Here is a 27,592-nt window from a genome sequence, read left to right on the forward strand (position 1 = left end):
TAGAGCAGAGGTCTCAAACTCAATTCTTGGAGCTCCAAATCACACCTGTTTGGAGGTTTCTAGTGATCATGAAGACCTTGATTAGCTGGATCAGCTGTGTTTGATTAGGGTTGGAGTTAAACTCTGCAGAGATGTGGCCCTCCAGGAATTGAGTTTGAGACCAATGCTTTAGAGCAGGGGTGCCCAACCCTGTTCCTGGAGATCTACCTTCCTGCAAGAGCTCAGTTCCAACCCTGATGAAACACACCTGAACCAACTAATTAGGGAGCGCTTGATAATTACAGACAGGTGTGTTTGATCAGGGTTGGAACTGAGCTCTTGCAGGAAGGTAGATCTCCAGGAACAGGGTTGGACACCCCTGCTTTAGAGTGTACTGAAATCCTTAAAACAATACACCCATATACAGTTTCACACACACACAAAAGTTATAGAATGATTTCCTTTTATTTATTTTTGTCTCATTGGCCTTTTACTGGTGATTCCTACAGTGAATTTGGAGGGATAATTAAAAGCCATTGACAGCAATATTCATTGAGTGACATTTAACAGTTTGAAGGTTTTTGGGCCGTATGAATATTTCTGTGCCCAATAAAACAGGCAAAAAGAAGAAGAATATATATATATATATATATATATATATATATATATATATATATATATATACACACACAGTGCTGCAGCACCTCCTGGTGGATTTTAGTGTAAGCAATTATGCTTTTTGAAAACAGTTATTTTAGTTTTTAGGATTTTTTCAGGCAAGGTAGTCTACATATGGATTATTTAGTTGTTGGCCACTAGAATGCGCTTTTGACTCGTGATCATTAGAAAAAGAAAATGGCAGGGTTTGAGACTCGAAAGTTGTCTCTAATTGGTCAGAAACATAGTAATTCTTATATTTAATTTTTGCACTGTTTCTTTGTTAAAGTAATGCTACTTGAGCTTCTCAGATTTGTAGTAAAGATGTGTTATTATTCAGCCTGAAGCGGAAGCAGCGCGTTGAGCGCGTGATCACACACAATCTGTTACTTTTCTCAGCGCATCTCAGGATTAACCAATCACATGCGTTTGTGATTACTGCCTACTTTGGAAAATCATTTTTAGCGATTTCTAGAGTGAATCTGTACCATTTATACCAATCCTTTGAATCTAGGGATACAACTGATTGTTTTAGGGTACACATTTCTCCAGTCAGACGGACAACGGCTTGAGATTTGACTGTGTCGCAGTGGGGGATTGTGTTTTGTGAGCCTCGAGCGCCTCCTGGTGGCAGACAGGGGTCTGATTCACGTGAAAACTCCCGGGATGTGGTCACAGACGCGTCAGCTCGTATGTCACTCACGACACGCGGATCTTCGGTCTCGCGTCTTCTCCGGGACAGTCTGCCGGTGCGAGGACGCGCCTTCGGCTCCATAACGCGCCGAGTAAGTGTTTCTATAGATGCAGCGCACGCGACGCGACGGTGAAATGATCGGGGAGACGTTCAGCCGATCTGCTGCTCGGTCCGTTCATCAACTAAAGCTTTAGCTGGCAGAGATGACCTGCTTATAAAGTGGATCATTGTTTGTTTCGAACAGGGATATAACGTGTAAGTAGGTGATTAATTGTACTTCATTACTGTTACTACTGCTTAAGTGTTGTGTTCAATTGTAGTGCTATTGAACCCCATTAGCCTAAGTTACTTATTCCGCTACATTTCTAAGGCGAGTTTTTGTTTCCTCCTGAAAATGTTATTTAAACCTCGAAATCAAATTAATTTTACTTTGTTTTTTATTTAGAGCAGTCAGTGAAATGCGTTTGAATGTACACCAAAATAATTGTCATGCTCTTTATTTTAACATAAAGCAAATCATTTTAATACATTTAATCCAAATTATTCCCACTTAATTTACCTGGTTTGCCCAATAAACGGTTCCTCAACTGCATGCCTTTTTTTCTTTTTTAAGATCATTACTAAGGTCAGGACTTTGGAGAAAAAAAATAGTGATTTAAGTAGGTTATTTTGCATAGTTTAGTGCTTCAGATTTACTTCAGTGAAAATCTTAACTGGGCCTTAGTTTTATTCAGTTTCAGACAATGTTATTTTAGTAATATTTATAAATTAAATAATGATTTAATTTATTAATGCTATTTATTGATGTTTAGAATGATCTTTTTATTTTAATTTGAGTATACGTTTTAGTAATTTATGTGCTTTCATTTTTATTAGTGTTTTTAATATTTATATATAGCTTTTATTTTATTTTGGTTTTGTTCGTTTTATTACCTCTTTACTTAATTAAAGGTATTTTATTTCAGTTCTTTGCCATGGCAACATTTAGAATTTTCGGTAGAGTTTACGTTTAGATAAAAACAAAAATATCTAGCATTTCTATTTTCTTTTATTATAGTTTATATCAAGTATTGAAAACATTTATTAGTAGTTTTAGTTAACACTAAAAACAATGGTTTCATATTGTATGGACGGTATATTTTAGTTTAGTACTTAAAGTAAAATTCAGACTGCGTTGCATTAGTCGTCTCTTCTCCGTCTCTTGTCGTCTCGTCTCTTGTCGTCTCTTCTCCGTCTCTTGTCGTCTCGTCTCTTGTCGTCTCTTCTCTTCTCGTCTCGTCTCTTCTCCGTCTCTTGTCGTCTCGTCTCGTCTCGTCGTCTCGTCTCTTCTCTTGTCTACTCTTCTCGTCTCGTCTCTTGCCGTCTCGTCTCGTCGTCTCGTCTCTTCTCTTGTCTACTCTTCTCGTCTCGTCTCTTGCCGTCTCGTCTCGTCGTCTCGTCTCTTCTCTTGTCGTCTCTTCTCGTCTCGTCTCTTGCCGTCTCGTCTCGTCGTCTCGTCTCTTCTCTTGTCGTCTCTTGTCGTCTTCTCGTCTCGTCTCTTGTCGTCTTCTCGTCTCGTCTCTTGTCGTCTTCTCTTGTCGTCTCTTGTCGTCTTCTCTTGTCGTCTCTTGTCGTCTCTTGTCGTCTCTTGTCGTCTCGTCTCCTCTCGTCTCCTCTTCTCTTCTCTTCTCTTCTCTTCTCTTCTCTTCTCTTCTCTTCTCTTCTCTTCTCTTCTCTTCTCTTCTCTTCTCTGTTATGTAAGTGTGTCTCCCACCACTGTACTCGTGGGAGCTCTGTGACTCAAACGTGTCCTTGTTTGAGATCCCAGTGTAGCTCCAGGCCACTTTGTTCAGCGTTGTGATCAACCTGTTGCGTTTACTTTGGTGTGTTCTGTCTCTATGGGTTTGATTTGAATAAGCCTGTACTTGAGTGAATTGTAATCCTTCTCCTGTTTGTGTTTCCTCCACATTCTCCAGGTTTCTTTATTTCAGGGTTCTGAGCCTACAGTCAGCTGAATTGCCAGTGTTGAAGAATATGCATCATTAAATGCAAAGTAAATCGCCTCTGGGCAGTGCCACATACAGAATGATGTGTTTGCTTCATCCAGTCATGAGCCAGTGGAAATGAAAGACTTTATAATGTCACCTGTCTTATTTATGGACCCATTCCACCTCATTCTCTGGAGACTTTGACCCTTAAAGTACCAGAGAAAGTTGCCTTTTGGGGTGTCCACGTTCCTTTCCCAATTGATTTATTTTCTTACCAAAACAAACCACTTTTTGATTTGGTAAAAATGGGCCCTTTTATGTCTCCTTTCAATAATCTGCTGTGCATGCTGTTGGGCATCTCTTTCACTGTCTGGTTCACACTGCTCTTGGTCTTCATCATCGTTCCTGCCATTTTCGGCCTGTCCTTCGGTATCCGCAGCCTCTACATGAAGACGCTGCTCAAGGTGTTTAAGGTGAGTTGAAGGTCATCTTGCTCTCTTTCAGGATGCTGTTGTTCAGACTAGGGATGTAACGATTACCGGTTTGACGATAAATCATGATAAAATTCCCCACGGTTAGTATTACCGTTTCATATTTTAATTATCATTAAAACCGTATTCGATTACCACGATTTGAACAACTCACGATAAATAAATACTGTCCGGCATAAAGCAGAGTGTTAACAGTGTCACGAGCGCACAGCAGCAGAGTTTCATTCTGAGAGAAAACGGCGGAAAAGATGGGAGGTTTTAAAAGAGTGCTGAGGGAATTATACAAATGAATATATCAGTGAATTAATTATATGAATGTACCTCTGAAGGATCTGACTGTCTTCTGAAACGATTCGATGGCATTTTGTTTTCATCTTAGCTCCATATAAGACCTAAAGGAAGTGTTCTTAAACGCAATACTGCTTTGTTCGCGGAGTTCACGGGAATCAGCTGTAATTCAGCTTTTCCATATAAAGCGCCACCTGCTGTCAGAGACTGGATTTACAGACACTTATTTACATTCAGCCTGTGTGCAGTTTCTGTCTGGCCAAAAAATGGACCAAATTTGCATGCCCTGCTGTAAATTTTAACCGGTTGATGAAAAACAAGCTTATGTGGATTCTACACATTTAAACAATTCAGTTTACCTTTATATAAAACTTTTTCAAAGCTTTATTTGAACATTTACATTATTTATTTGAACATGCTATTAAACTGGTGTCAGTCAAATTGTCATTTAAAATCCAGACCTCATTGGTAATGTTATTGTTTTAGTGATTATGCAAACAAAAAGTCATTTTATTTGCTGTTTGTTGATTTTTAAGTATAAAATTTGGTGAAGTGATTTATGTATCGGTACTTTTTCAACATCTCCAGCACATTTTAACAATACCGTGATAATACTGATAACCGTGATAATTTTGGTCACTATAATCGTGATGAGAAATTTTCATACCGTTACATCCCTAGTTCAGACTGATTTATTTGTGGCCTTGCATTTGTTTACTGAAAAGCATAGAGTTGACAGGAAGGTTGGAGTGAGAGAGATGAATAACCAATCGTTCAATCAAATTAAATCAGTTGTTTTAAATACGATAAATTAATTTAGCCATCACAACATTGTAATGCACAGTAAGACATATTATGAGATTTGTAAAATATTGCATTAAACCGTTATTAAATGATTAGCATTTTTAAAGCATTGCATTTTAACGTTTTTTTTTTTTTAAGTTTTAGAATCGAAATGTAAACATTTAACAACAGTTAAAAATGTAACCAGAATCATCAGATAACCGATATGATAACGAACAATATTGTGCATCCTTATTCATGCGCCATGATATTTATATGGTATTCTAAATGTTTATCAAATAATATTAAGGCACTGTCATGATACATGTTCAAAAAACATGGTATTATCTCAGTACCTTGTACAAAAAACCATGGTACTAACATGGTGCATTTTGATACTTTTTTTTATTTATGGAGTGCACTTAGTAGCGTGAACTTCTCGTGTGCTTCTAGAGCACACTGACAGGTTTTCCATATTCATAATGTTATATTATTGTAGCCATCTGATAAGATGTAGATGGAGTTGGGAGGTTAATGAACACGGAGTGCACTGTTTGCATTTCTATTTGTGTTAGGATCTAAATATAAACACAGCTTCTGTGTACGTAAGAGGCCAGGTACAAGAAATGAGATCTGGATGAGGTTAATCAAATGCACATCTGGTGAACGTTTTTAGAAAATGCATAATCTGCTTCCTTTAATAGCACTGTTTCCGCCATATTATAATCATGGAGTTGAGAGACCGGCATGGAGGTGGAGTGAAGAGCTGAGGGGATGCTCCTCTCCAGCTGTGGCTGATTTATTTCAACATTACCTCACGTCAGTCTGAAGCCGTTATGTAACTGTTCGCGCATTTGCACAGCATGAGCAGACATGCGTGTGCCTCTAGTCCTGCTGCCTGAAATTTCTGGAAGCAAGTATTTTCCAACAACAAACAGGATAATTTCTTGAAAGAGAAATTCTAGTTAAACCTCATGTTGTTTCGGTGTTTCCAACAACATTGAGCTTGGCCAACCTAGTCATGAGGAAGCAAAAAAGAGGAAGTGTGATAGATAATATTGTTCCTAAAAATGAAGAGTAAAATGCTAAAAAGTGCTATTCCTGACTGTGTGTAGCACCTACAGCTCTGTAGTTTGAGCTGCACATTTAGGACTGCAAAGTTTTACTGTACCATAAGTTCCAAGAACAAACTAATAAAGACTGTGATGTGTCTATATTCAGTTCTCAACCCCAAAGTACTCTTATTACACATTAGAAGAATCCCTGGTTCAGATAGTGAACTAAAGACAAATTAGTAGGCTAACATTGAGGCACTGAAGTTAAAGCAAAACCTGTTAATTTTGCAAGATATCAATAGCAGCCCTTCAGTGTTTTCTGATTCTCAGTGTAGTAAGTCAATTGTGTGCATTGTGTGCTCCACATGCCTGAATTAACATACTGACATTATTCCTCCTCCCACAGCTTTTCAATAAAGCGCTTGTTGTTCCCTAGGGGAATATTCAGTATGTGAGTCTTTGTGCTCCAGTCCACTGCAATGTGTTTTCAAATCATGAAACAGGCAGTTTTATTTTAAGGTCTGTTATGATATAATCCATTTAGGATGTGTATGAGTTTTATTTCTCGATAATGACTGGCTGACTGTACATTAGAAATGAAATGGTGTGCTGCAGGGATTACATTTTTTTTGTAGGCCAAAACCCGGAAACCAGTTACTGTAGCATTTTAGCACTTCCAGTTCCATTGTCCTGAAGTCAGTTGTTTTTGAATGGGTTCTTTTACTTCTGCTTAATTTAGGCTTCAAAATTGTTGCGCTCATTTGTGAAGATTTTCATGATGATCGAAACATGTAAGAATCATAAACTTTAGTTGGTCACGGATCTTATTTTCTGCAATAATCCAAAAACCAATGAAAACCCCTACTGGGTTTTTGTAGTGGCAACTAGTGTGTTGCTAACTTCTATGTTGGTCTACAAAAATATGTTGTCACTGCAGCAACTTTGAAGTAAATAGAAGAATGAAGCTTTTTCTTTTATGCATGATCAGAGAGTTAAATATGAGTATTTTTTAAATATTTAAATAATACTTAACTCTTTTCAATTTAAGATAATTCTTACTATAGAAAAACAATACTAGGATGTTGCAGTGGAAATAAGATTACATTAAATTGAGTTTATTTTTCTTTGTTTTCCAGTGGGCCACAGTGAGAATGGAAAGAGGAGCCAAGGAGAATAACCATCTTCTGTACAAGCATTACAGTCTTAATGGTACGTGGCTCAGTGGCTGTGTAAACACTGTGCTGTTACACCTATGGGAAAATGATCTATTACTTCTGCTGTGTGCTCATCTGCTTGTTAATCTGAGTGACATTGCTTGTTTTGGCGTTTCCCAAGTGCTCTGTCGATCTCATGGGATCTGTACAGAAGTGTTTTTTTTTCAGTTGAACTATCAACAGAAAGATCAGGCAACAGTTACCGGCAATGTATGTTAATTTGGTTGCATATTATTCGGGGTTTTGATATTGTATGCATTATTTAATCTCAGGCATTATTGCTAAAGAACCTACATCGCTGGAAGAGGAGCTCAAAGAGATTCGGCGAAACGGCAGCAGCCGAGAGTTGGATGGCTCCGCCTCCACCACCACAGGCCCCTCCCCTTCCTCATCAGAGTTTGAAATGTCCGACACCTTCTATTTCTGCCGCCGTGGGATTGAATGCATCGTAGACGACGAGGTTACCAAACGTTTCACGGCAGAGGAGCTTGAGTCCTGGAACTTGCTGACCAGGAGCAACTATAACTTCCAACACATTAGCACCAGACTGACAGTGCTGTGGGGTCTCGGCGTTGTCATCCGTTATGGGTTCCTGCTGCCCCTCAGGTGAGGATGAAGGAAAATGGGGTTTGATACTAAATGGCGCTGACACAAAAGGGTAGTTGACGTATCAATGTGTCCAGTGGTGTGACAGCAACCCCCCCCCCCCCAAAAAAAACCCCTCTAACATTGAAGATAAACCTCTCATGCTATTTGCAACTCTAAGAATGAAGATACATTTTTCTCATGTTATTTGTATGTTGTTTTTTTTTCTACATTTTTGCTATGTCACACCATAGGACACAGTCCAATTTTTATTTGTCAACTACCCAAATACATTTTATGACCAATAACTATGTAGGCCGAGAGAGCTCAACGTGCTGCAAATAGAAAAAACAACTGCAAATTAAGAAAACGACTTCGTCAATTTGACAACACACGCACTGCAAACGCTCACAATACAACCAAACAAAGAAATGCGCTGCAAATAAAATTCTTTATTTGTTTGCATTGTGAGCATTTGCAGCACCTGCTGTCAAACTGATGAAGATGTTTTCTTGATTTGCTGGTGCTTTTTCTATTTGTATGTTTTTTCTAAAGTTGCAGCAGATCGAGTTCTCTCGGCTGCCGTAAATGGCTGATTAGTGAATTCTGTACTATTTTGTCTAAATAAATAAAACATATTAAGCTAAAATCAGTCATTTAAAATGCTACTAGTGAATTTAGGTGTCACATCATTGTGATGTACAGAATGAGAAATGGAGTTTCATTTTGAGATTTGCTAAAGATTACATTTAAAAATGCTATAAAATTTCACTAATTACTTTGGGGAGCGTTTAAAAGGTAAAATAAATGTAAAAATAGGAGAAATGAGCATTAAAATTAAATATTGAGTATTGGCACTTTAGTAGATAGTACTTTATCCAATATTAAATGAGATTAAAAAATAAAAAAAAACCTCTTATTTTGGGTGGTAACCACTGATCTATAATAGAAAACTGGACTGCTCATGAAGTCATAAAATTGAAGCCGCCATATTGGTATTCCCATACATTCTTTTGAATGAATAGGAAATCATATGATTTTATTGACTAAATGTCACCGAACGAATCAACGTTTTTATATCTGAAGTTTTATTTCCAAGATGATTCATGGTAAGCTTTGAATTTCAATTCAACAGAGCAATATAGTAACAGAGGTTTGAATTGTAATATTTATGTATATTCGAATCAATTTCTAATACTAATACTAGAGACATGTTCATGTTTAATATTTCTTGCGTAATTACGTACATAAAGAAATATTTTTTGTGTTGGATGTTACCTGTGTCGGCAGTGCGCTGTAGACACGCCCACCTAAACGATTTCAATATATCCCTTATCCTGTCCGAACAGACATAAACATTGTAGATAAGATCTGAAGTAACAATTAATTTATTTTACATGCACATAACATAAAAACTAATCCTGTGTGACTGATACGCTTCAGATCGGGTGATTTTAGGTCAGTGTTTTGGCTGTGTAAGGAATAGTAAGATGGCAACTCAAACACTTCACCGTCGAATGGTAGTTTAGAACGCAATGAGCAGTGGTGAAGATTAGAAGAGAAGTATGCTAAAATGAATAGGAAAAGGAGAAATGAAGCCACTGCTAACATCTAACAAGTACTAAAATGTACTGTGGTACTACCATGGTTTTTTAACACGCATCATGGTAACTGTGTTTTTTGTTTTTTTTTACATGTACCATGGTAGTGCATTGGTAATCTTTGAAGTACCTTGACGTACAAAGTAACACCACCATATGTAACAAATGTGACCCTGGACCACAAAACCAGTCATAAGGGTCAGTTTTTTAAATAAATGAATAAATAAGCCTTCCATTGTTGCATGGTTTGTTAGGATATGACAATATTTGGCTGAGATATAACTATTTGAAAATCTGGAATCTGAGGGTGCAAAAAAATCAAAATACTGAGAAAATCGCCTTTAAAGCTGTCCAAATGAAGTTCTTAGCAATGCATATTACTAATAAAAAATTAAGTTTTGTTATTTACGGTAGGAAATGTAATGGAACATGATCTTTACTTAATGTCCTAATGATTTTTGTCATAAAAGAAAAATCAATAATTTAGACAAATACAATGTATTCTTGGCTATTGCTACAAATATACCTGTGCTACTTATGACTCGTTGAATGGTCAGATTATTATGGTGCCTTCTGTGTTTTGTTTTTTTTTGTTGGGGACAGAGTATTCAAATTAGAAACCGTTGCTTCATGAAGAAAGGAGCAGAGATGACTGCTGTTACTCTCATTTACATGTCTGTGATCAAACAATCCAGCATAGATGCAGTACATGGTTCATTGTTGGGTACATTTGTACATTAAATGCTCACCCCTTATAATACAGGGACCCCTGTATGTCATGACAGAGCAGAAAAAAGCTCTTGTAACATTCAACTGCTAATTAGAGTTTTTAATAAATAATAACTCTGATTTTTGATTGGCTGACATTATAATTTGACATCATTCTAACTGGTCCACCCTGAGACACTTTTAGTGTCTTAGTGTCTTAAAATACAGGCTAATTCTGATGCCCCCTCAGGGCCATATGGCGCCTGTGTAGGATTAATGTCAGTCAGGGCCATGGCCTTAACCCACATTCTTTAATAGTAACTCCTCACCATCCTGTGTGCACATTTGAGAGGAGGAAGAGCACTGATAGCTGAGCTCTGTTTAATCAGATGTTCTCACCTGGGTATTGTGGGATTAATTGAATCATGGACAGAAACCTAAATGCCCAGTGTCATTGCTTACATTTTTCAGCAGCATGCATTGGGTCAGAGCTGTGTTGTGGTGGGGAGTGTGTGCTCTTGGAGCTGTGGTGATCATATAGCTATGTAGGTTTATATTGGGCCTGTGACATATTACAGTGTCTCTATTTCATTTCATTACTATCCTGTTCTATCTTTGTATCTCCAGTCAAAGGCTCAAAAGTAAAAACTTGACTCTTTTTATATTAAAGGTGCACTTAAAAAGTTCAAGTAAAAAATATAAATAATTTGAAATAAACTGATGAAATATTAAAATGATAAAAATTAATAAGAGGAATACTCTATTCTGCTACAAGAGTAGGTCGCATCCTCAGAAGTATGTTTCTCAAATCCAGCAAAAAGCAAACAAAACTTACTGTGTACTTTTAAATGAAAAATAGAATAAAGGGTAAGTTTTGTAGAGATTGTTCTAGTGTTTGAACTTAAATGCCTTGTTTTTGGTTTATCAGGTTAACATTAGCAATCACAGGAGTGAGCCTATTGGTTGTCTTCACCACCATGATTGGTTTTCTGCCCAATGGAAGGTAGGTTAAATAAAAAATATGATTTTCTTAACCTAGTGCTGAACCTACATATCTGTGAAGCCAATATCTGGTGTTAATGTGTCTGTGTGTTCATAGGCTGAAATATTTTCTCAGTGAGAAAGTACACCTGATGTGTTACCGTATCTGTGTGAGAGCGCTGACTGCTATCATCACATACCATCACAGGTAAGAAGCGTCACAGATGTGTGGAAGAACATACGCACACTTACTGGAAATTTCCAAACATTTGGAGCCTTGGCATTTTGGGTCAATGTGCAATCTTAAATTGCACGTTCACAATCACGCATACAAGCTCTCACAATCATATGCTCACACTCACATTAGCATCCATATGCATGCACATTCACACACATACTCGCACAATGAGATGCTCACAATCACACACATACTTTCACAATCAGGCTTACAATCACATGCATTCACAATCACACATACTCACAATTAGATGCTCTCAATCACACAAACATTCACCTACACACTCACAATCAGACTTTAACAATCAACCAACATCATACACGCATTCACAAGCTCACAGTCAAACACTCACGTATACAGATGCAATCACTCACAATCAGTCACATATACACAATCACACACACTTTCTCAGTAAGGCAGTCGCACAATCACAATGACATAAATTAATACACATTCAAACATTCACACTAACAATCACTCATGCTTACAGTCTCACACTATCACTATCATGCATATTGCACACTTAAATCATTAATTAAAAAGCACACAACTCTCAAACTCAAGGAAGCATTTTGAAGAAAGCACTAGTCACTCTTTTCACTTTGTTACAGTGAATGAGAGCTGGTGATTGAGAATATTAAAGGGATAGTTCACCCAAAAATTCAAATTCTGTCATTAATTACTCACCCTCATGTCGTTCCAAACCTGTAAGTCCTTCGTTCATCTTTGGAACACAAATTAAGATATTTTTGATGAATTCCGAGAGTTCTCTGACCCTCCCATAGACAGCAAGGATCCTAACTCGATCAAGGCTCAGAAACGTAGCATGGGCATCGTTAAAACAATGCATGTGACATCAGTGGCTCAACTGTAATTTTACAAAGCTACGAGAATACTTTTTGTGCGCAAAGAAAACACAAATAATGACTTTATTCAAAAATTTGTCTCCTCCCCACCCTAAAGGGTCATTTTGTAAACAACGTATGCTGTTCTGTGTCAGCAGCACCGTACGTGGATACGTTGTTTACTTTTTTGATCTGAATGTAAACAACGTATCTGCATATATACGTTGCATATGTATTTTTGCATACATTTTTGGGTGAACTATCCCTTGAACTCTAACAGGTTCTGTATCAATGGTGCATCAGGCACTTTTAGATTCTAATGTTATCTGAAAGATAGAGTGGCGAGTTAACAGCAGCTTGGTATTTCAGTGTCAACTGAATTTGAACTCCTCCAATGCCATCTTTGTCTTTATCTCAGCTTGTCATTCCTGCGTCGCCCTAATGTGATGATGGTTGGCATTTCAGGTCACTGCTCTCCTGTGCATTCTTCTTTTATTTATCATCTTTTATCTTCCTCCCAAAATACAATACGAATAAAGAAAAGAACAAACGTCTTTTTCTCAGGGCCTCACCCTTAACCAGTCAAACTGGTTCCTTTCGGACTGACATTCAGGGTTTTGTGACAACAAAACAGCATGAAGAAGACACTACTAAACAGTTGGATGTCAGCATAAACTTTTTCATTTGACCTTTTACCGTTAACTCACATTGCTCTGCTTCTCCTGACACTATTTACACTCTCCGCTCACAATCTTCTCTGTGTCTTTGTCTGGGACAGTGAAAATAAACCCAAGAATGGAGGCATCTGTGTCGCCAACCACACGTCACCCATTGACGTCATTATACTGGCCAGTGACGGATGCTATGCAATGGTAAGTGTGTGTGTGTTTCTTGACTGGAACTGTAGTTGGTGTTTGAAATGGTTAATTGCATGTGTGTGTTATAGGTGGGTCAGATCCATGGGGGCCTGATGGGGCTCATTCAGAAGTCTATGGTGAAAGCTTGTCCACACATTTGGTTCGAGCGCTCAGAAGTCAAAGATCGACATCTAGTGGCTAAAAGGTGACTCAATATCACAGCTTATCTTGTTCATGTGGCTTTTGAGCAGAAGTGCTGAATTCTTCTAAAAAATATAGCTTGTAACATTAGTTCAAATATCTTGCTAAATTGTGTTTTTTTATAACACTAATATGAATAAATATGAACTTTATTTCAGGTTGAGCGATCACGTAAAAGACAAAAGCAAACTGCCCATCCTCATATTCCCCGAAGGTGAGCTGAACTCATTCTCAGAAATTATTATTAATATGAAAGGGAGACTCGAGGAGACCGCTAAGTTTTTTCCTTCATCCACTATCATTAAAAAGTTTGGTGCCAGTAAGATTTTGAATGTTTTTGAAAGAAGTCTCTTATGGACATCAAGTGTGCATTTATTTGTTTAAAAATACAGTAAAGTCAGTAATGCTGTGAAATATTACAATAACAGTTTTTTAAATACTTTTATATCAGCAGCCAGTACTCTAATCTTCAGTGTCTTGTCTTCAGATCCTTTATTATATCAATTTTGAGAACAGTTGTGCTTTATTTTTGTGGAGTATTTTTATTTTTTTACCTACTGACCCCAAACTTTTGAACGGTGGTGTATATGTTTTTAAATTTAAAGGCATTATAACTTTAGACAGCAGAAAACACATACTGGACATCCATAATTCTAAATCAGTGTTTGTTGATTTTTTTTTTTCTCACAAAGTGAACATAGTTGTTGATCACAGGCATAAAAATAATGTAATTATAACAATTCCTTGCTTGCTTGTTTGTGATTTTAAATAAGTTACAATTGACCTTTTACGGTTTCTCCACTAATTCATATACTTGTATAAACTTCTAGTTACTAACATGGAACAGGTGTCGTGAACTGGATGGTATTATGTTTGTTTCATGTGTTTATCATATAATTTGTCTTCAGGTACCTGCGTTAATAATACATCAGTCATGATGTTCAAGAAAGGAAGCTTTGAAATTGGCTCAACTGTCTACCCCGTCGCCATAAAGGTCAGAAATCTCACTTCTCTAATGAATGCTCTGGGTAAGGGATGTGAGCAAACCTTGAACAGAATTATGAAATATTGGTGCACAACTTGTCTTGTAATGCTGATGCTATGATCATAAATAATACCAAAATGATAAACATTGTAGTCTGAGACCACTAATGAAAACACTGCTTTTTTATGAATTACATTATCCGCATAATATGAATAATTGTCCTAGTATTTGGATTGCCCTCTTTTGCTTTAACAACAGCAGCTTTCATGCTGAATGAGCTTTTGTGTCAGTCCTGATGATCACGTTGGCTGTTTATTGGATATGACCTAAAAATACTGCATAAATATTTTGGATTTTTTTTTTTTGGTCAAATTCCTTTGTTTTCCAGTTTTCAAAATACGAATTTCTCTCATATAAATAAGTTTATATGAGAGAAAACATCTCAGATTTTTTATGTGGTCTCAGATTTTTGGACCACACTATAAAACTGTGAGACATGTTGAGTTGATGTGTGCTATTACTTTTCTCTGGGCTGATCTGAGTTAATACTGGTGGATGATATAACAGTCGAAAACAAAAAATCCCATAGATGGAGAGAGACCTGAGCCATCTCTTGGGACTTGGGGGTGGACTCTTTTGACTTGGTCCAGTAAGCAAGCACCTAGATATCCCAGAACAGCATAGCAACATGTTTAAACCCACCCACAACACCCTGGCATCAAGTCTCCCAAAGTGTAGAAGACCACAGTGTCCTCTTTTGAGTACTTAAAGAGCTTATTTTTTTTCTTTCACTGAGCACTTACTTATGCAAATACCCTATGACACAAATGGCCTTTTACACTCAAAACACACTGGACATATCATTTCAAACTTAGAGACTGTTTTGAATCATTAGTAATCCTCTGTAAATACTTCACTTGTACTTTTAAAGGGGTCATGAACTGCCTTTTTAAATTATTTTGTACTGTTCTCTGAGGTCCACTTATAATGTTATCAAGATTTTTACACCAAAAAACTTAGAAGTAGGCTATTTTCTGTCGTAAGCTATTTATTATTTTAAAAATAAAAACACTAAATGCACTAATATAGTTTATTATACTATATTACTAAATCAGCACCACAAAGTAGTGCTGTCAAACGATTAATTGCATCCAAAATAAAGGTTTTTGTTTACATAATGTGTGTATACTGTATATTTATTATGTGTATATATAAATGCAAACACATGCATGTATATATTTAAGAAAAATTTTGTTTATATATTAAATATAATATAAAATGTAAGAATATGAATATATAAATGTAAATATTTTCAAAATATATACTGTATGTGTATTTATATATACATAAAAATATACACAGTACACATGCCTTTATAATGTAAACAAAAACTTGTATTTTGGTTGCGATTAATCGTTTGACAGCACTACTTGAGATATAATGTAACTTTGACGTGTTGTGTATAATGCCTAATTATAAGCTTGTTCAGAAATCATGACAAAAACTTCTCATGAAACCTCATTTAAATAAATTAATATTTGAATACTCGTTTTGTATGAGGCCAAATATTAGAATACAATATTTTTGAAAAATTCCACAAGCTGTCGTTTTGTCAAACTGCCTTCAATATAAGCTTTCTTTAGACTAACAGGAAGGTTTTGAGTTCTGAAACTTACTGGATGTTTTTCTTATGATACAATGACCTCTTATATATCAAAATATCAAGGGATTTTTGGTTTCTCAGTTCATGACCCCTTTAACGCTGCAGCTGATAGGCTGTATGATTTCACTCTAGTTCTGAGCTGTGAAGCTGCTTTCAAAGGTTAAAGTACATCATCTTGTACTTTATCAGATCTTATTTTAAACCCTCTGGCCCTCTTCGTTTAGGAGTCACACTTGCCTTCTTCGCGGTCAAAAGTGACCGAAGCCTTGAAATGTACATTTTTTTTTTTTCAGGAAAATCAATGTAATATATTTTTGTTCAATAATATTTTTCTATTATTATTTATGATTTTGAGGGAATTTTATGATACTATGCAATATTTATAAAATTTTAATGAGCTATTTTCTCCATTGGAATTCATATGTATTTTTTACATTTTTTCATTTCTTTATTTTTTTTACTATTTTTTTTTTAATGCAATATTTCGCATTAAAATAGTGAAGGCATTTAAAATAAATTTTTTTGAAGTGACCTTCTTGTATTAGCACCCTATATAGATATATACAGAGACTTTTGGATTCCTGTTGTTTATTAGACATAATTTTCTTAATTTTTTTAAGTTTTGCATTTAGATATATATCTAGACATTCTAAAAGATTAGATGAGGTGAGGCACAAGCCGCGGAGGGACCAGCCATTGAGGCACGAGCCGCGCAGGGACCAGCTCTGCAGTCACCAACCCTAAAATTGTCTTACCAGCTAATTTCTGTGTGTGTGTGCGTGTGCGCATGTGTGGGTGTCTATTTTGCACTCCTGATATTCCAGACAGTCACCCCTTGATTGCTGCACACTTTTTTTCTGACCAGTGACTGATTTGTAGTTTGTACCACCAAAAGATTCACTGACTTTTCACATTTTTTTTGTATTTCCCATTCATTTCCTATGTCGGTCATTTTTGACCGCGAAGAAGTCAAGTGTGACTCTTTTTTTTTTTTTTTTTTTTTTTTCTTTAACATATCCGAATCATGTCCATGATTTTTGTGTGTTCATATTGCTAATGTGACAGAAGTCACCAAGTGTCATCTCATTCTGATGAAGCTAAGATTTTTAAAATTTCAAAATATAAAATTTTTCGGTCAAAAATGATCGAAGAGGGCCAGAGGGTTAAGAAAAATGATGAAGGGCAGATGATTAGGATGTTGATGTCCTAATCAACATTTGTCAACAGTAACATCTAAACATCCTTAAAACAAGATCCCGTTAGTCTAAAGAAATTGTGAAAGATATTATTATAATTATATTATAAGATATAATAAGACTTATTTTCAGAGAATAGAGCTGGAATTATTTTTGTTTTGTATTAGCTTGCAAAAATATGTGCTTAAAGCAAAATTTGGACCTACATTTGAAATACGTGCTTTTTACTGCAATATAATTTTTGTTGTTTTTTTTTTTTTTTTGGTCTACATTTACAGTTTCAAAAGTTTTATATCTAACTTAAACATTTAGACAAATAAAAATATATAGACCATATAAACTTAATTCAAGAAAACATGTTTTACTTATTACAATTTGTTTTCTTGTTTTAAGAATATTTGGGTGTATTTACTGGGGGGAAAAAATGATTATGGAAAATGGAAAAAAAAGAAAATGACCTTGTTTTTTGTCAACATTGTGGTGGTGGTTGCAGTGTATTTCATTTGCATGTCTTTGTGTTTTTCTAGTATGACCCTCGGTTTGGGGAAGCCTTCTGGAACAGCAGTAAGTTTGGGATGGTGAATTATCTGCTCAGGATGATGAGTAGCTGGGCCATCGTCTGCAGCGTGTGGTACCTGCCTCCGATGAGCCGTCAGGTAAGGCTCACACACATGCATCCTCTGTGAATGCAGTAAAATCTGTGGTATGAATGAGTTGCACTGCCCTTCCCATTTTTGCATTGGTGCATTTAATACACAAATCAAGTACAAATGAGCCCGTGTGGGTTTGGAGTTTTGTCCACCCACCACAGATTGGAAATGGACATCTGTGTTTGCATGTGGGCATGCAAATAAACAAATAGAACATTGTTTTTAACGCATGTAAAAGGCTCCCATCCTGAAAAAAACCCCCTGAAATGGTCACCATAGGTAAATCATTGTGCTGGTGTGATCCGCCCCACCTTGAATGTTACAAAAGTTCTCTGGAAAATCACTGGAATAATTTTGGAAGTCTTTACTTTATTTATTTGTAGTTAGTTTTTTCAAAAAATTATAGCTGTTTCTTCAGTTAGAAATGAACATGCTGTTAACTGAAAATAATTGTAACAAGTATAAAAATTAATTTAGGCACTAAATAAATTTTATAACCAACAATATGTAAAGGTCTGTTTTGTCTTCTTGCAGGAGGGTGAGGATGCAATGCAGTTTGCTAACAGAGTAAAGGCAGCCATTGCCAGACAGGGTGGTCTGGTGGACCTGCTGTGGTAAGTCTGCTGTCATTATCTGACTCAGCGGCTGTGCTTGTGTTATTGTGTAAAAAAAAAAAATTCTGTAAAAGTTACAGAAAAAATGGTAGCTGTGGTTGCCAGAGCTTTTCCTTTAAAAATGTGATAGCAGCATTTTAGGTTTTACAGATTTAATTTACATTTACAGTAAAAAGCAACAACAACAAAAAAACATTTCATTTCACATTTCAATGTTAACTCTCTTCCCACCATTGACAGAATTTTCTGGCTTTCCGTGTTTTCACTGTTATACGGTAGGAGATGCTATTACGCATCTTCTGAAAGACAACTGAATGTCTGGATCAAAAGAAGCAGCAGAAAAAAGCATTTCTAAAATAACACGATCATCAAACTTTAAAGAGCTTATAATCGAAACTGCTTAACAATACCGAATGAAATGATGATCCAGAAAGTGGTTTAGGATTGTGCAAGCTTTGGATGTGTTGATGGAAGCGATCTATTCCATCTATGTTTTGATCATTCTGAATCTGATCTGGACACGTTTTTTTTTTTTTTTCTTTCAGCTTCTTGTTCAAAATTATGCTTTTTCATGAAACTTACTCACATTCAAGTGTTGATTAAAAAGATTGCATGAAGCTAGAATAAAACGTTTTTGTTTTGTTGTTGTTAAAAAGTAGAGGCTCAGTTTTTTAACATAAATAAAATAATAATAATATACAAATAGGCAATGTACAAAATAGCAAAAACACAATATATAATATAGACAATGTGTACAGGTCTGATGTGTGCAAATTTGAAATGAGGGAAAAAAAAAAGGATGTGGTGAATAATGTATAATAGAGTTGTGTGTTCCATGTTTAGTGTCAAGTGTTCACGAGATGGCTTGCTCGAGGGAAGAAACTGTTTCTGTGTCTGGTTGTTCTGGTTCTCAGAGCTCTGTAGCATCGACCAGACAATAACAGTTCAAAGAGGGAGTGTGCTGGATGTGAGGCTGGCGAAGGAAGTACAATCTCTGCTGGGCCTTTTTCACAATGGACTTAATGTGATTGTCCCACTTCAGGTCCTGAGAAATTGTGGTGCCCAGGAATCTGAATGACTCCACTGTTGTTACAGTGCTGTTCATGATGGTGAGTGGGGGGAGAGCAGGGGGGTTTCTCCTGAAGTCCACTATCATCTCCACAGTTTTGAGCGTGTTAAGCTCCAGGTTGTTAAGACTGCACCAGACAGCCAGCTCCTTAACCTCCTGTCTGTAGACAGACTCGTCACCGTCCTGGATGAGGCCGATCAGTGTGGTGTATCGTCTGCAAACTTCAGGAGCTTGACAGAGGGGTCTTTAGATGTGCAGTCTTTGGTGTAGAGGGAGAAGAGCAGTGGGAAGAGAACGCAGCCCTGAGGAGCTCTAGTTCTGATGGTGCGGGTGCTGGATGTAAATTTTCCCAGCCTCACTAGCTGCTGCCTGTCTGCCAGGAAGCTGGCGATCCACTGACAGACGGAGGTGGGGACTGAGAGCGGTGTCAGTTTATTCTGAAGGGTGTCCGGGATGATGGGGTTAAAAGCGGAGCTGAAGTCTACAAACAGGATCCTCACATAAGTCCCTAGTCTGTCCAGATGCTGCAGGATGAAGTGCAGTCCCATGTTGACTGCATCATCCACAGACCTGTTTGCTCTGTTGGGAAACTGCAGGGGCTCCAGTGGAGGCCTTCAGATAAGCCAGAACCAGTCTTTCAAATGATTTCATGGCCACAGACGTTGGAGCCACAGGTCTGTAGTCATTAAGTCCAGTAATTTTGGGTTTCTTTGGGATGGGGATGATGGTGGAGCATTTGAAGCATGAGGGGACTTTGCACAACTCCAGTGATTTGTTGAAGAACTGTGTGAAGATGGGGGCCAGCTGGTCAGCACAGGTTTTTAGGCAGGCTGGTGACACACTGTCTGGGCCTGGTGCTTTCCTTCTTTTGTTCTTTCTGAAGACCAGGCGCACGTCATCTTCACTTATCTGAATTGTAGGTGTGGGAGAGGGGGGTTGCTGGAGGTGTGAATGGTTGTGTGGAGAGGTGTTCAGGGTGGGTGTGGGGTGTTTTTTCAAACCTGCCGTAGAACTCATTCAGGTCGTCTGCCAGTTGTTGATTCTCCAGAGTGCTGGGGGATGGTGTCTTGTAACTGGTGATATATTTCATACCTTTCCACGCTGAAGCAGAATCACTGGAAGAGAATTTGTTCCTTAGTTTGCCAGAATAATTCCTCTTTGCCACTCTGATCTCCTTTTCCAGTGTGTATTTGGCCTGTTTATGCAAGACTTTATCCCCCTTTCTGTGAGCATCTTCTTTGGCCTGACGGAGCTGTCTGAGTTTTGCAGTGAACCATGGTTTGTCGTTGTTGTAAGTTAGATGAGTCTTGGTAGGAATGCACATATCCTCACAGAAACTGATATAAGATGTTACAGTCTCTATGAGCTCGTCCAGATCGGTGGCAGCAGCTTCAAAAACAGTCCAATCAGTGAGAGAGAAACAGGCTTGTAAATCCCGCTCAGTATGAGATGAACCAAACCGTGATCAGAGAGTCCTAAAGCTGCTCGTGGGACAGAGTGATATGCGTCATTTATCGCTGTGTAACAGTGATCCAAAATATTACTGTCTCTGGTGGGACATGGAACATGCTGTCTGTATTTTGGCAGTTCGCGGGAGAGATTTGCGCGTCCTGAAGCGTTTGACCAGAGCTACGGCTCCGCCAACTACAATGTCCAGTAAAACGTCCGAATAATCAAAATCCAGTAAAAGTTTTTGTGGTGTTTTCTGCCGAATGTTCAGCAGGTCATCCCTGGTAAAACTGATCATGTTTGAGAAACAAAAAACAGGAAAAGCAAACAAAAACAGTACAAACACTGAAGAGCAAAGCACTGTAGCTGCCATCTGCGGCACCATCTTAGATTACTAATATAAATCACTAATATACTAATATAAATATTCTGGGGGGAATTAAAAATGATCAAAAAAGCTTGCAGTGGCTGGAAAAAAATCTACGCTGGCAGGGAAAGAGTTAATATACCAACTGAAGTGCCGAAATCTGTTTTGTACCTTTACAGTACATTTATAACCATCATAAAACACAGGTGGTATAGAGAAAGCCACATGATGAATCAAAGCTCATCACAAGTAGCTTTTTCACAAGCTGAAGTAGATACTAATTTATAGAAGGTGCACGGTATCGTTCATACAAATACAAAACACCCTTATGGTAACACACATAACATTACTTTAACAAAATTAGATGAACCCTAATGTATATATCTTATAAGAAAAAAGTTATTTCAGTTGAAAAAACAAACAGGGAATTTTGTCATTGCTTGTTCTTTTTTCATTCTAAAAATCATTAATTTTACAGTAAAATACTGTGAAATTTCCCATTCGATTTATTTATTTTTTTATACAGTTTTTCACTATAAAGTAAGAGAATTGGCAACACTTTATTTCAATAGCCCACTTTAGACATTCTACTAACAGTAAGTAACTTTGCAACTACATGTCAACTAGCATTAGTAGCATTATAGTATTAGTAGACTGTCTGCTTAATATCTTCTAACACTTTATTTTGATGGGTCCACAACATACAACATACTGACTATTAGAAACTTTGCAAGTATATGTCAACTTATTTTACTAGCCCTAAACCTACCCTAACAGTCTATTCTGAAAGTTAGTAGACATGTAGTTGCAAATGAATGAGAATTGGTTGACGTAGTTACAACGTTACTTATAGTTAGTAGAATGTTTAAAGTGGACTATCAAAATAAAGTGTAACCAGAGAATTTAACGCTAATCATTGAACAGGTTTTTACCATAGCAATTTTACAGACGTTTGCCATTAAAATTATGCTACTTTTTACAGTGTAAACACTAATGTTGAGGCCAATGAAAAGTAATAAAAACACTAAAATAAGATGTAGATTGAGAGATAAGAGGCAACTGTCTGTTAAACCAGAAAATGTCTGGTCTTAGCTGGTTTAAGTTAATCTACCAGCCTGGCCAGCTGACAGCTGTCCAAAACCCTTCTTAAACCAGCTAACAGGGTTTTGACCAGACTGGGAGACCAACTTAGGCATATCAAATCTGGTTTTCTCAGTAGGTTAGTGGCCTTTTGGTGAAAGGCAATTTAGTTGAAACTGTATTTGGTTTTTTTTTTTCAGGGACGGTGGGTTGAAACGAGAAAAAGTGAAAGACACTTTCAAAGAGGAGCAACAAAAACTGTACAGCAAGATTTTGGTTGGAACGCAAGAGGACCGCAGTCGTTCTTGAGCAGAGGAAGATGAATCAGGTGAGGACCTGGAGGCCAAGAGACAGTTCTGACACCTGGACAACGACGTAATGCTTTTGTTTTACGTCACATAGCAAGAACTGTCCTTGTTTAATTGTTCATCAAAGGACAAAAGCGTGTCCAGTGTTCGGTCAGATCGTGATCAAAACACCATGAGACGTGTTTTGACGCGTAATGTTCCTTTGACCGAAGTCAATGTAGCGTGATTCAGTCTGTAGTGGCCGAGTTACCCATGAGGAGTCATAAGGACGCAATACGGCAGTTTAATGGTTTCTTTCTCCCTTTTTGTTCTCTTTTTTATTTTTTATTTATTTGTTGTGGTTTCTTTTTCTTTTATTATCATTTGCTCTTAACGTGTCATTAGGACGCAGTAAACTATTAAATTTGATGGCCATGAATGGTTGATGGAAACGCCTCATCAGGCTCTACATAGGTGTCCGAAAGCATTTCCATCTCTCTGCTATACGTCTGCTGTGTGAATCACTGTAATCCTGGATTTTAACAGGAGAAAACAGCAGAAATATGCATGGAAACCTTGGTTTATTTTGGGGACATCAAGCTTATCCTGACTTTTGCAGATTAATAATCTGCATTAATTTTTCAAAATACCTCTGGATAAACAATCAAACCTGTGTGAAGGGTTTGAGAAGAATTTGTTATATATTATGTTTTTTTTTGTTTTTTGACCTTGTGTGAAAGATCCAGAGCTCTTTTTCATTTCCATCTGGGAGTCAAATCATAAGAGTCTTAATGACATTGGCCAAGAGAAGGCCAATTGAAAACTTTATGAAGTGTTGTTCAGGTACTGCACACATTCAAATTAAAACCATTACTGGTAATGTTTAAACAACACTATGCAGCATGTACTGTATATATGCAACCAGTGTTTCCTACAGGATTTTTTTTTTTTTTTTTTTTTTTTTTTTTTTTAGATCAACCAACCTAAAACTAGTTGGACAATAATCCATTTTTCAACGCATCAGTAAAATTCTATTATTATTTAAAAATAAAATACTAAAATCATCTTAAGTTCAATGATGATATGATCCGATTAAATAAGTTGTCTGATGATTTGTCTGTGTGATAATTTTTTTTTCTCTCTTCAGACCAATGCAAACAGGCTGAATGAGCATGAAAATTCACTCTCTGATAGTAGGTGCCATGTTTTACATGTAAAATGTAAATTGCATTGATGGCATGTTTGTTTTGGTCTGGGCAGATGCATCAATTGCCATTTATTCAAATCAAAATGTTTATCGCTCTGAATTTTTACACAGAGCATTAGTCTTAAACGCCTTTACTAAACCAAAAAATGCCACGTCATTGCAAATAAAAGCATTAGCACCACAATGTCCTGAATATCAGTGCATGAAACACTGTATGCAACTAACTAGCTCTAAAAATAAAACACTAAAGGGCTCATAATGAAGCAGAATCAAAACATTGTATTTTCACAACGTGCCCGGTAAACAGAAAAGTTGTCTGAAATCGCATACTCTCTGAATAGGCGCTTCTTTTGAATAAGTAATTAATTTGTGACCGGTAAAATGTGTATTATATAGTATGAATGTGTGTCGTATGAATGAAATCCAGATGTACTACATATGTCATGTTGTCATTGTCATTTGTACGTCAGTTGCCTTACTGTTGTTCACAAATCCTCTCCCATGGCATTATCTGGATACTTTTCGCCTACTATTTTATGAATACTGTGAATTCAGATGTTCTACATAGTAAAGAAAGTATGCCATTACAGATGCAGCCCATGTGTACCAAGGGTCTTTCATTTCAAGACTATGTTTGGTTACAACCACTGACAAACAAGATGTTTGTTTAACCAACGATAGCTTTTTGACTTCAAATGTAAGGTTATTTTGGATCGGATCATACTTTATTTGCAAATAACACTCAAGCTGTGTAATTCTTAAAGGGATGGCTCACCAAAAAATGAAAATTCTGTCATTAATTATTCACCCTCATGTCGTTCCAAACCTGTAACACACTCGGATTTCATCAAAAATACCTTAATTTGTGTTCCGAAGATGAACGATGGTCTTTCATGAGGGTGAGTAATTAATTACAGATTTTAAATTTTGGGTGAGCTATCCCTATAACATAAACCCTATTATTAGTTTTTCTCATGCATTCATCATTCATTAGTGTAGTGTCAGAGCAGCATCTTTTACACAGCCATCAGCTCAAGGAGGCATGTACTGGATGATGGAGTTCCTCCAATGGTTTTTGATTAAAGAAAGTATGTATTTAAATATGATTAGACTTCATCTATGTGCTTAAAAATTGAAATTGAATTGGCCACAAGTGGTGCAGTACTTCACTAATTAAAACTTTAAAGACAAGTCAGCCTGTAATAAACAGGTTGAATATAACTAAGGTTTAGATCTCAGCTTTCAACTGAAATAGCACGACTACATACCAGCATGTGAATCAGTTCAGCAACTGGGCTCAGTACGTGGGAATGACTCTGTACAGTTTTAAACCAATTACTGAGTGCATATAAATGGCTCGGTGGAAACAGAGAGAGTAGTTGGATAAACATGCCAACGATCACAATGTATCATATACAGTTACTCTGACCTTTTATTTAAGGTCTGATGATGTTCTCAGCTTTATGAAGAGGTTCAACTGGAGATCAGCGTGTGGAGGGAGTCATTGATCATGTAGGACTTATTCCAGTTCACTGACTTCTTGTTCTTTCTGCAGTGTTTTTGCAGTTCATCATCAGTTCAGTATCCTCCTGGGATCCAGCAGTTCATCTGTAGATGGCATGTATTTACAGTTAAGTCTGTACATGTCCTCTTGAAGATTTAAAACAGATTTGGCCATGACCAATTTCTTTCATTGTTTTTAAAAATGTCCGACCTCACAAAAAACATCTGCTTCAGCAAAATAAAAGTTTTATTGAAATTATTCTTGGTCAAACATCTGTATAGATAAAAAGGGAGCAGTAGTACAGTGATGTTTTATTTAAAAACGTCCATTATTGTTCAAAAGTCACAGTAAAATAACAGTAAAATACAAACTCTTTTTGCTTGGTCTCAGGAGGATATGTAACATGTCCATGCTGCTGTGTCTCTGACGCACATTTTCTTCGCTACACTAAAAATAAAGGTTCTTTATTGGATTCAGTGGTTCCATGAAGAACCTTTAACATCCATTAAACATTTCCCTTCCACAAAATGTTCTTTATAGTAGAAAAAGGTTCTTCAGATTTTTTAAATGTTCTTTACACTATGAAAAGAATGGTTCTTTTAAGAACTGTTCACCGAAAGGTTCTTTGGGGAACATCTGGATGTATGTTTTGACGGGATGGGGGTTTATCTGTTATAACAATGTCGCCAGTGATTTGACTGCTGCTATGCTCTGAAACAGCACCTTGCCTACACATCCACCTATACAGTACATCCCTGACTTTACAGTCAGTTTTAACTTTATTAGTTAATGTTCCAATGTGATAGTCATATGTACAACTATATAAAAATGTCATATATGTAAATAAAAGAACTTCAACACAACATTCACTGTCTCATGTTTATGACAGTTATGTTGCTATTATCCTTTGCTTTTTCGTGAAGGATACACTTCAAATACACCCTTTTAGCATGCTGTCCCAGGTCATGTGACAAAAGAGACCCACCAAGGTGCAGTAGCTGACTCATCAGGCACAGGAAAGATGTGGCCCACCCATAAAAGTCTGTCCTGGGCCTGCTGAGGTGGAGCAGGCTGTAAAAACAAATGGAGAGCTGGACATGGTTATTAGACTCTACACTGACATATGACTGGAGAATCGAGGCATAGGGACAAGTTGTTCTGCCAGAGTCCTTTCACTTAACATGGATTATAAACATTCATTCAGCCTGCCATGGAGTCGGACCTGAGAAACAGAGATTTTCCTTCATGGTGACATTTCTCTTGAAAAGTGCCAGCTCTTAGGTAACAGCCTTTAGACCAAGAGGGGATACAATGACTTCAGCCAGCCAAAGAGCTGATGGATGGGTCCCAACACAAAAAAAACAGCATGCAGAGTACACTAGAGAACTGCATGCTCATTGTTTTCACATGTTTGGTACAGAGGATTCAATTTAGATATTTAGGGATTGTTAAAATAGCCATAATCACTTACTGTGTTTGAATCTGGTGGATATCAGTTCCAGATCTCCAGATCAGGTTTGTAGGAACGGTCAAAACGACAAACTGACCGCAATTATGTGTCTGCCAGAGCACACTGGGCATGTGCGTCAGTTTCTAAACAATTACCTTACCTTTACCAGCTCTAAATCGATCAAACTAACTAGATTAGCAATTGATCTGTTCATCTATCTAATTTGTGGTGCTGCGACAGCACGGAAGCAGAACAAGCTACTTTCATCCGTTTTTATTTTTAGTTTCACAAAGGATTTTTTCAGTCCCACGATGCAATAAATATTAGATGAGATACTGTAAATACCATTAATAATGTAAATGGAATTATTAAACAATAACACTTATTGAATTCTAACCGAGACTGAGCAATTAATTTTTGTTTGTTGTATTTATTCATTGTAGAGGAGATAATAATGTGTAACAAAGTCAATACAATTATAAAATATGAATGTTGTATAAATAAAGCAGAACCGAAACTACATTCATGTATTATTTGTGCCTTTTTGGTTTTGTTTTTGTAAAATTTTGCCAACGGGATTATTTATTAAATGCCACGATAGGCTACAATAAATATTACAGAAGATACCATGGATACTGCATATTAAATTATTTAACAATTACACATATTGTAATTGACCTTTTGTACATTATTGTCATTTAAATTTCGGTGTAACATACATCCCAAAATGTGTTAATAATAAGTGATAATAAATGATATAATGCTATATAACAAAATATTAATACATATCATTTTAGATGGTACCAATGTAACAATGTAAAAAAGTTGAACTGAGGAATATTAGGTTTGTCTGTTTGCTTTGTAAGTTTGTGTTCCCGATGATTGTTTTCCAGCATGATTTGAGAATGATCCAAAGAGCATCTCGTG

The 27,592-nt window shown here is 36.8% G+C and overlaps 1 protein-coding gene across 2 annotated transcripts; it reads left to right on the forward strand.

Annotated features, from left to right (window-relative positions):
• The first annotated feature begins 1,268 nt into the window (after positions 1–1,268).
• On the forward strand, positions 1,269–26,077 carry LOC306849448 (glycerol-3-phosphate acyltransferase 4-like). Of its 2 annotated transcripts, none has more exons than XM_079384477.1 (13): positions 1,269–1,585; positions 3,286–3,770; positions 7,051–7,123; positions 7,401–7,734; positions 10,951–11,025; positions 11,122–11,211; positions 12,865–12,958; positions 13,033–13,148; positions 13,303–13,358; positions 14,053–14,138; positions 17,516–17,644; positions 18,173–18,252; positions 22,418–26,077. In XM_079384477.1, the coding sequence occupies exons 2-13, from the start codon at positions 3,603–3,605 to the stop codon at positions 22,524–22,526; spliced, it is 1,410 nt and encodes a 469-aa protein (XP_079240603.1). In that variant the 5' UTR covers positions 1,269–1,585; positions 3,286–3,602; the 3' UTR covers positions 22,527–26,077. The 2 variants fall into 2 exon arrangements, with proteins under 2 accessions (XP_079240603.1, XP_079240604.1); XM_079384478.1 differs by having other exon boundaries at positions 1,286–1,421.
• Positions 26,078–27,592: the final 1,515 nt, after the last annotated feature.

Source organism: Barbus barbus, assembly GCF_936440315.1.
Source record: "Barbus barbus genome assembly, chromosome: 29".
In the NCBI taxonomy this organism is placed as follows: Eukaryota; Metazoa; Chordata; class Actinopteri; order Cypriniformes; family Cyprinidae; genus Barbus; species Barbus barbus.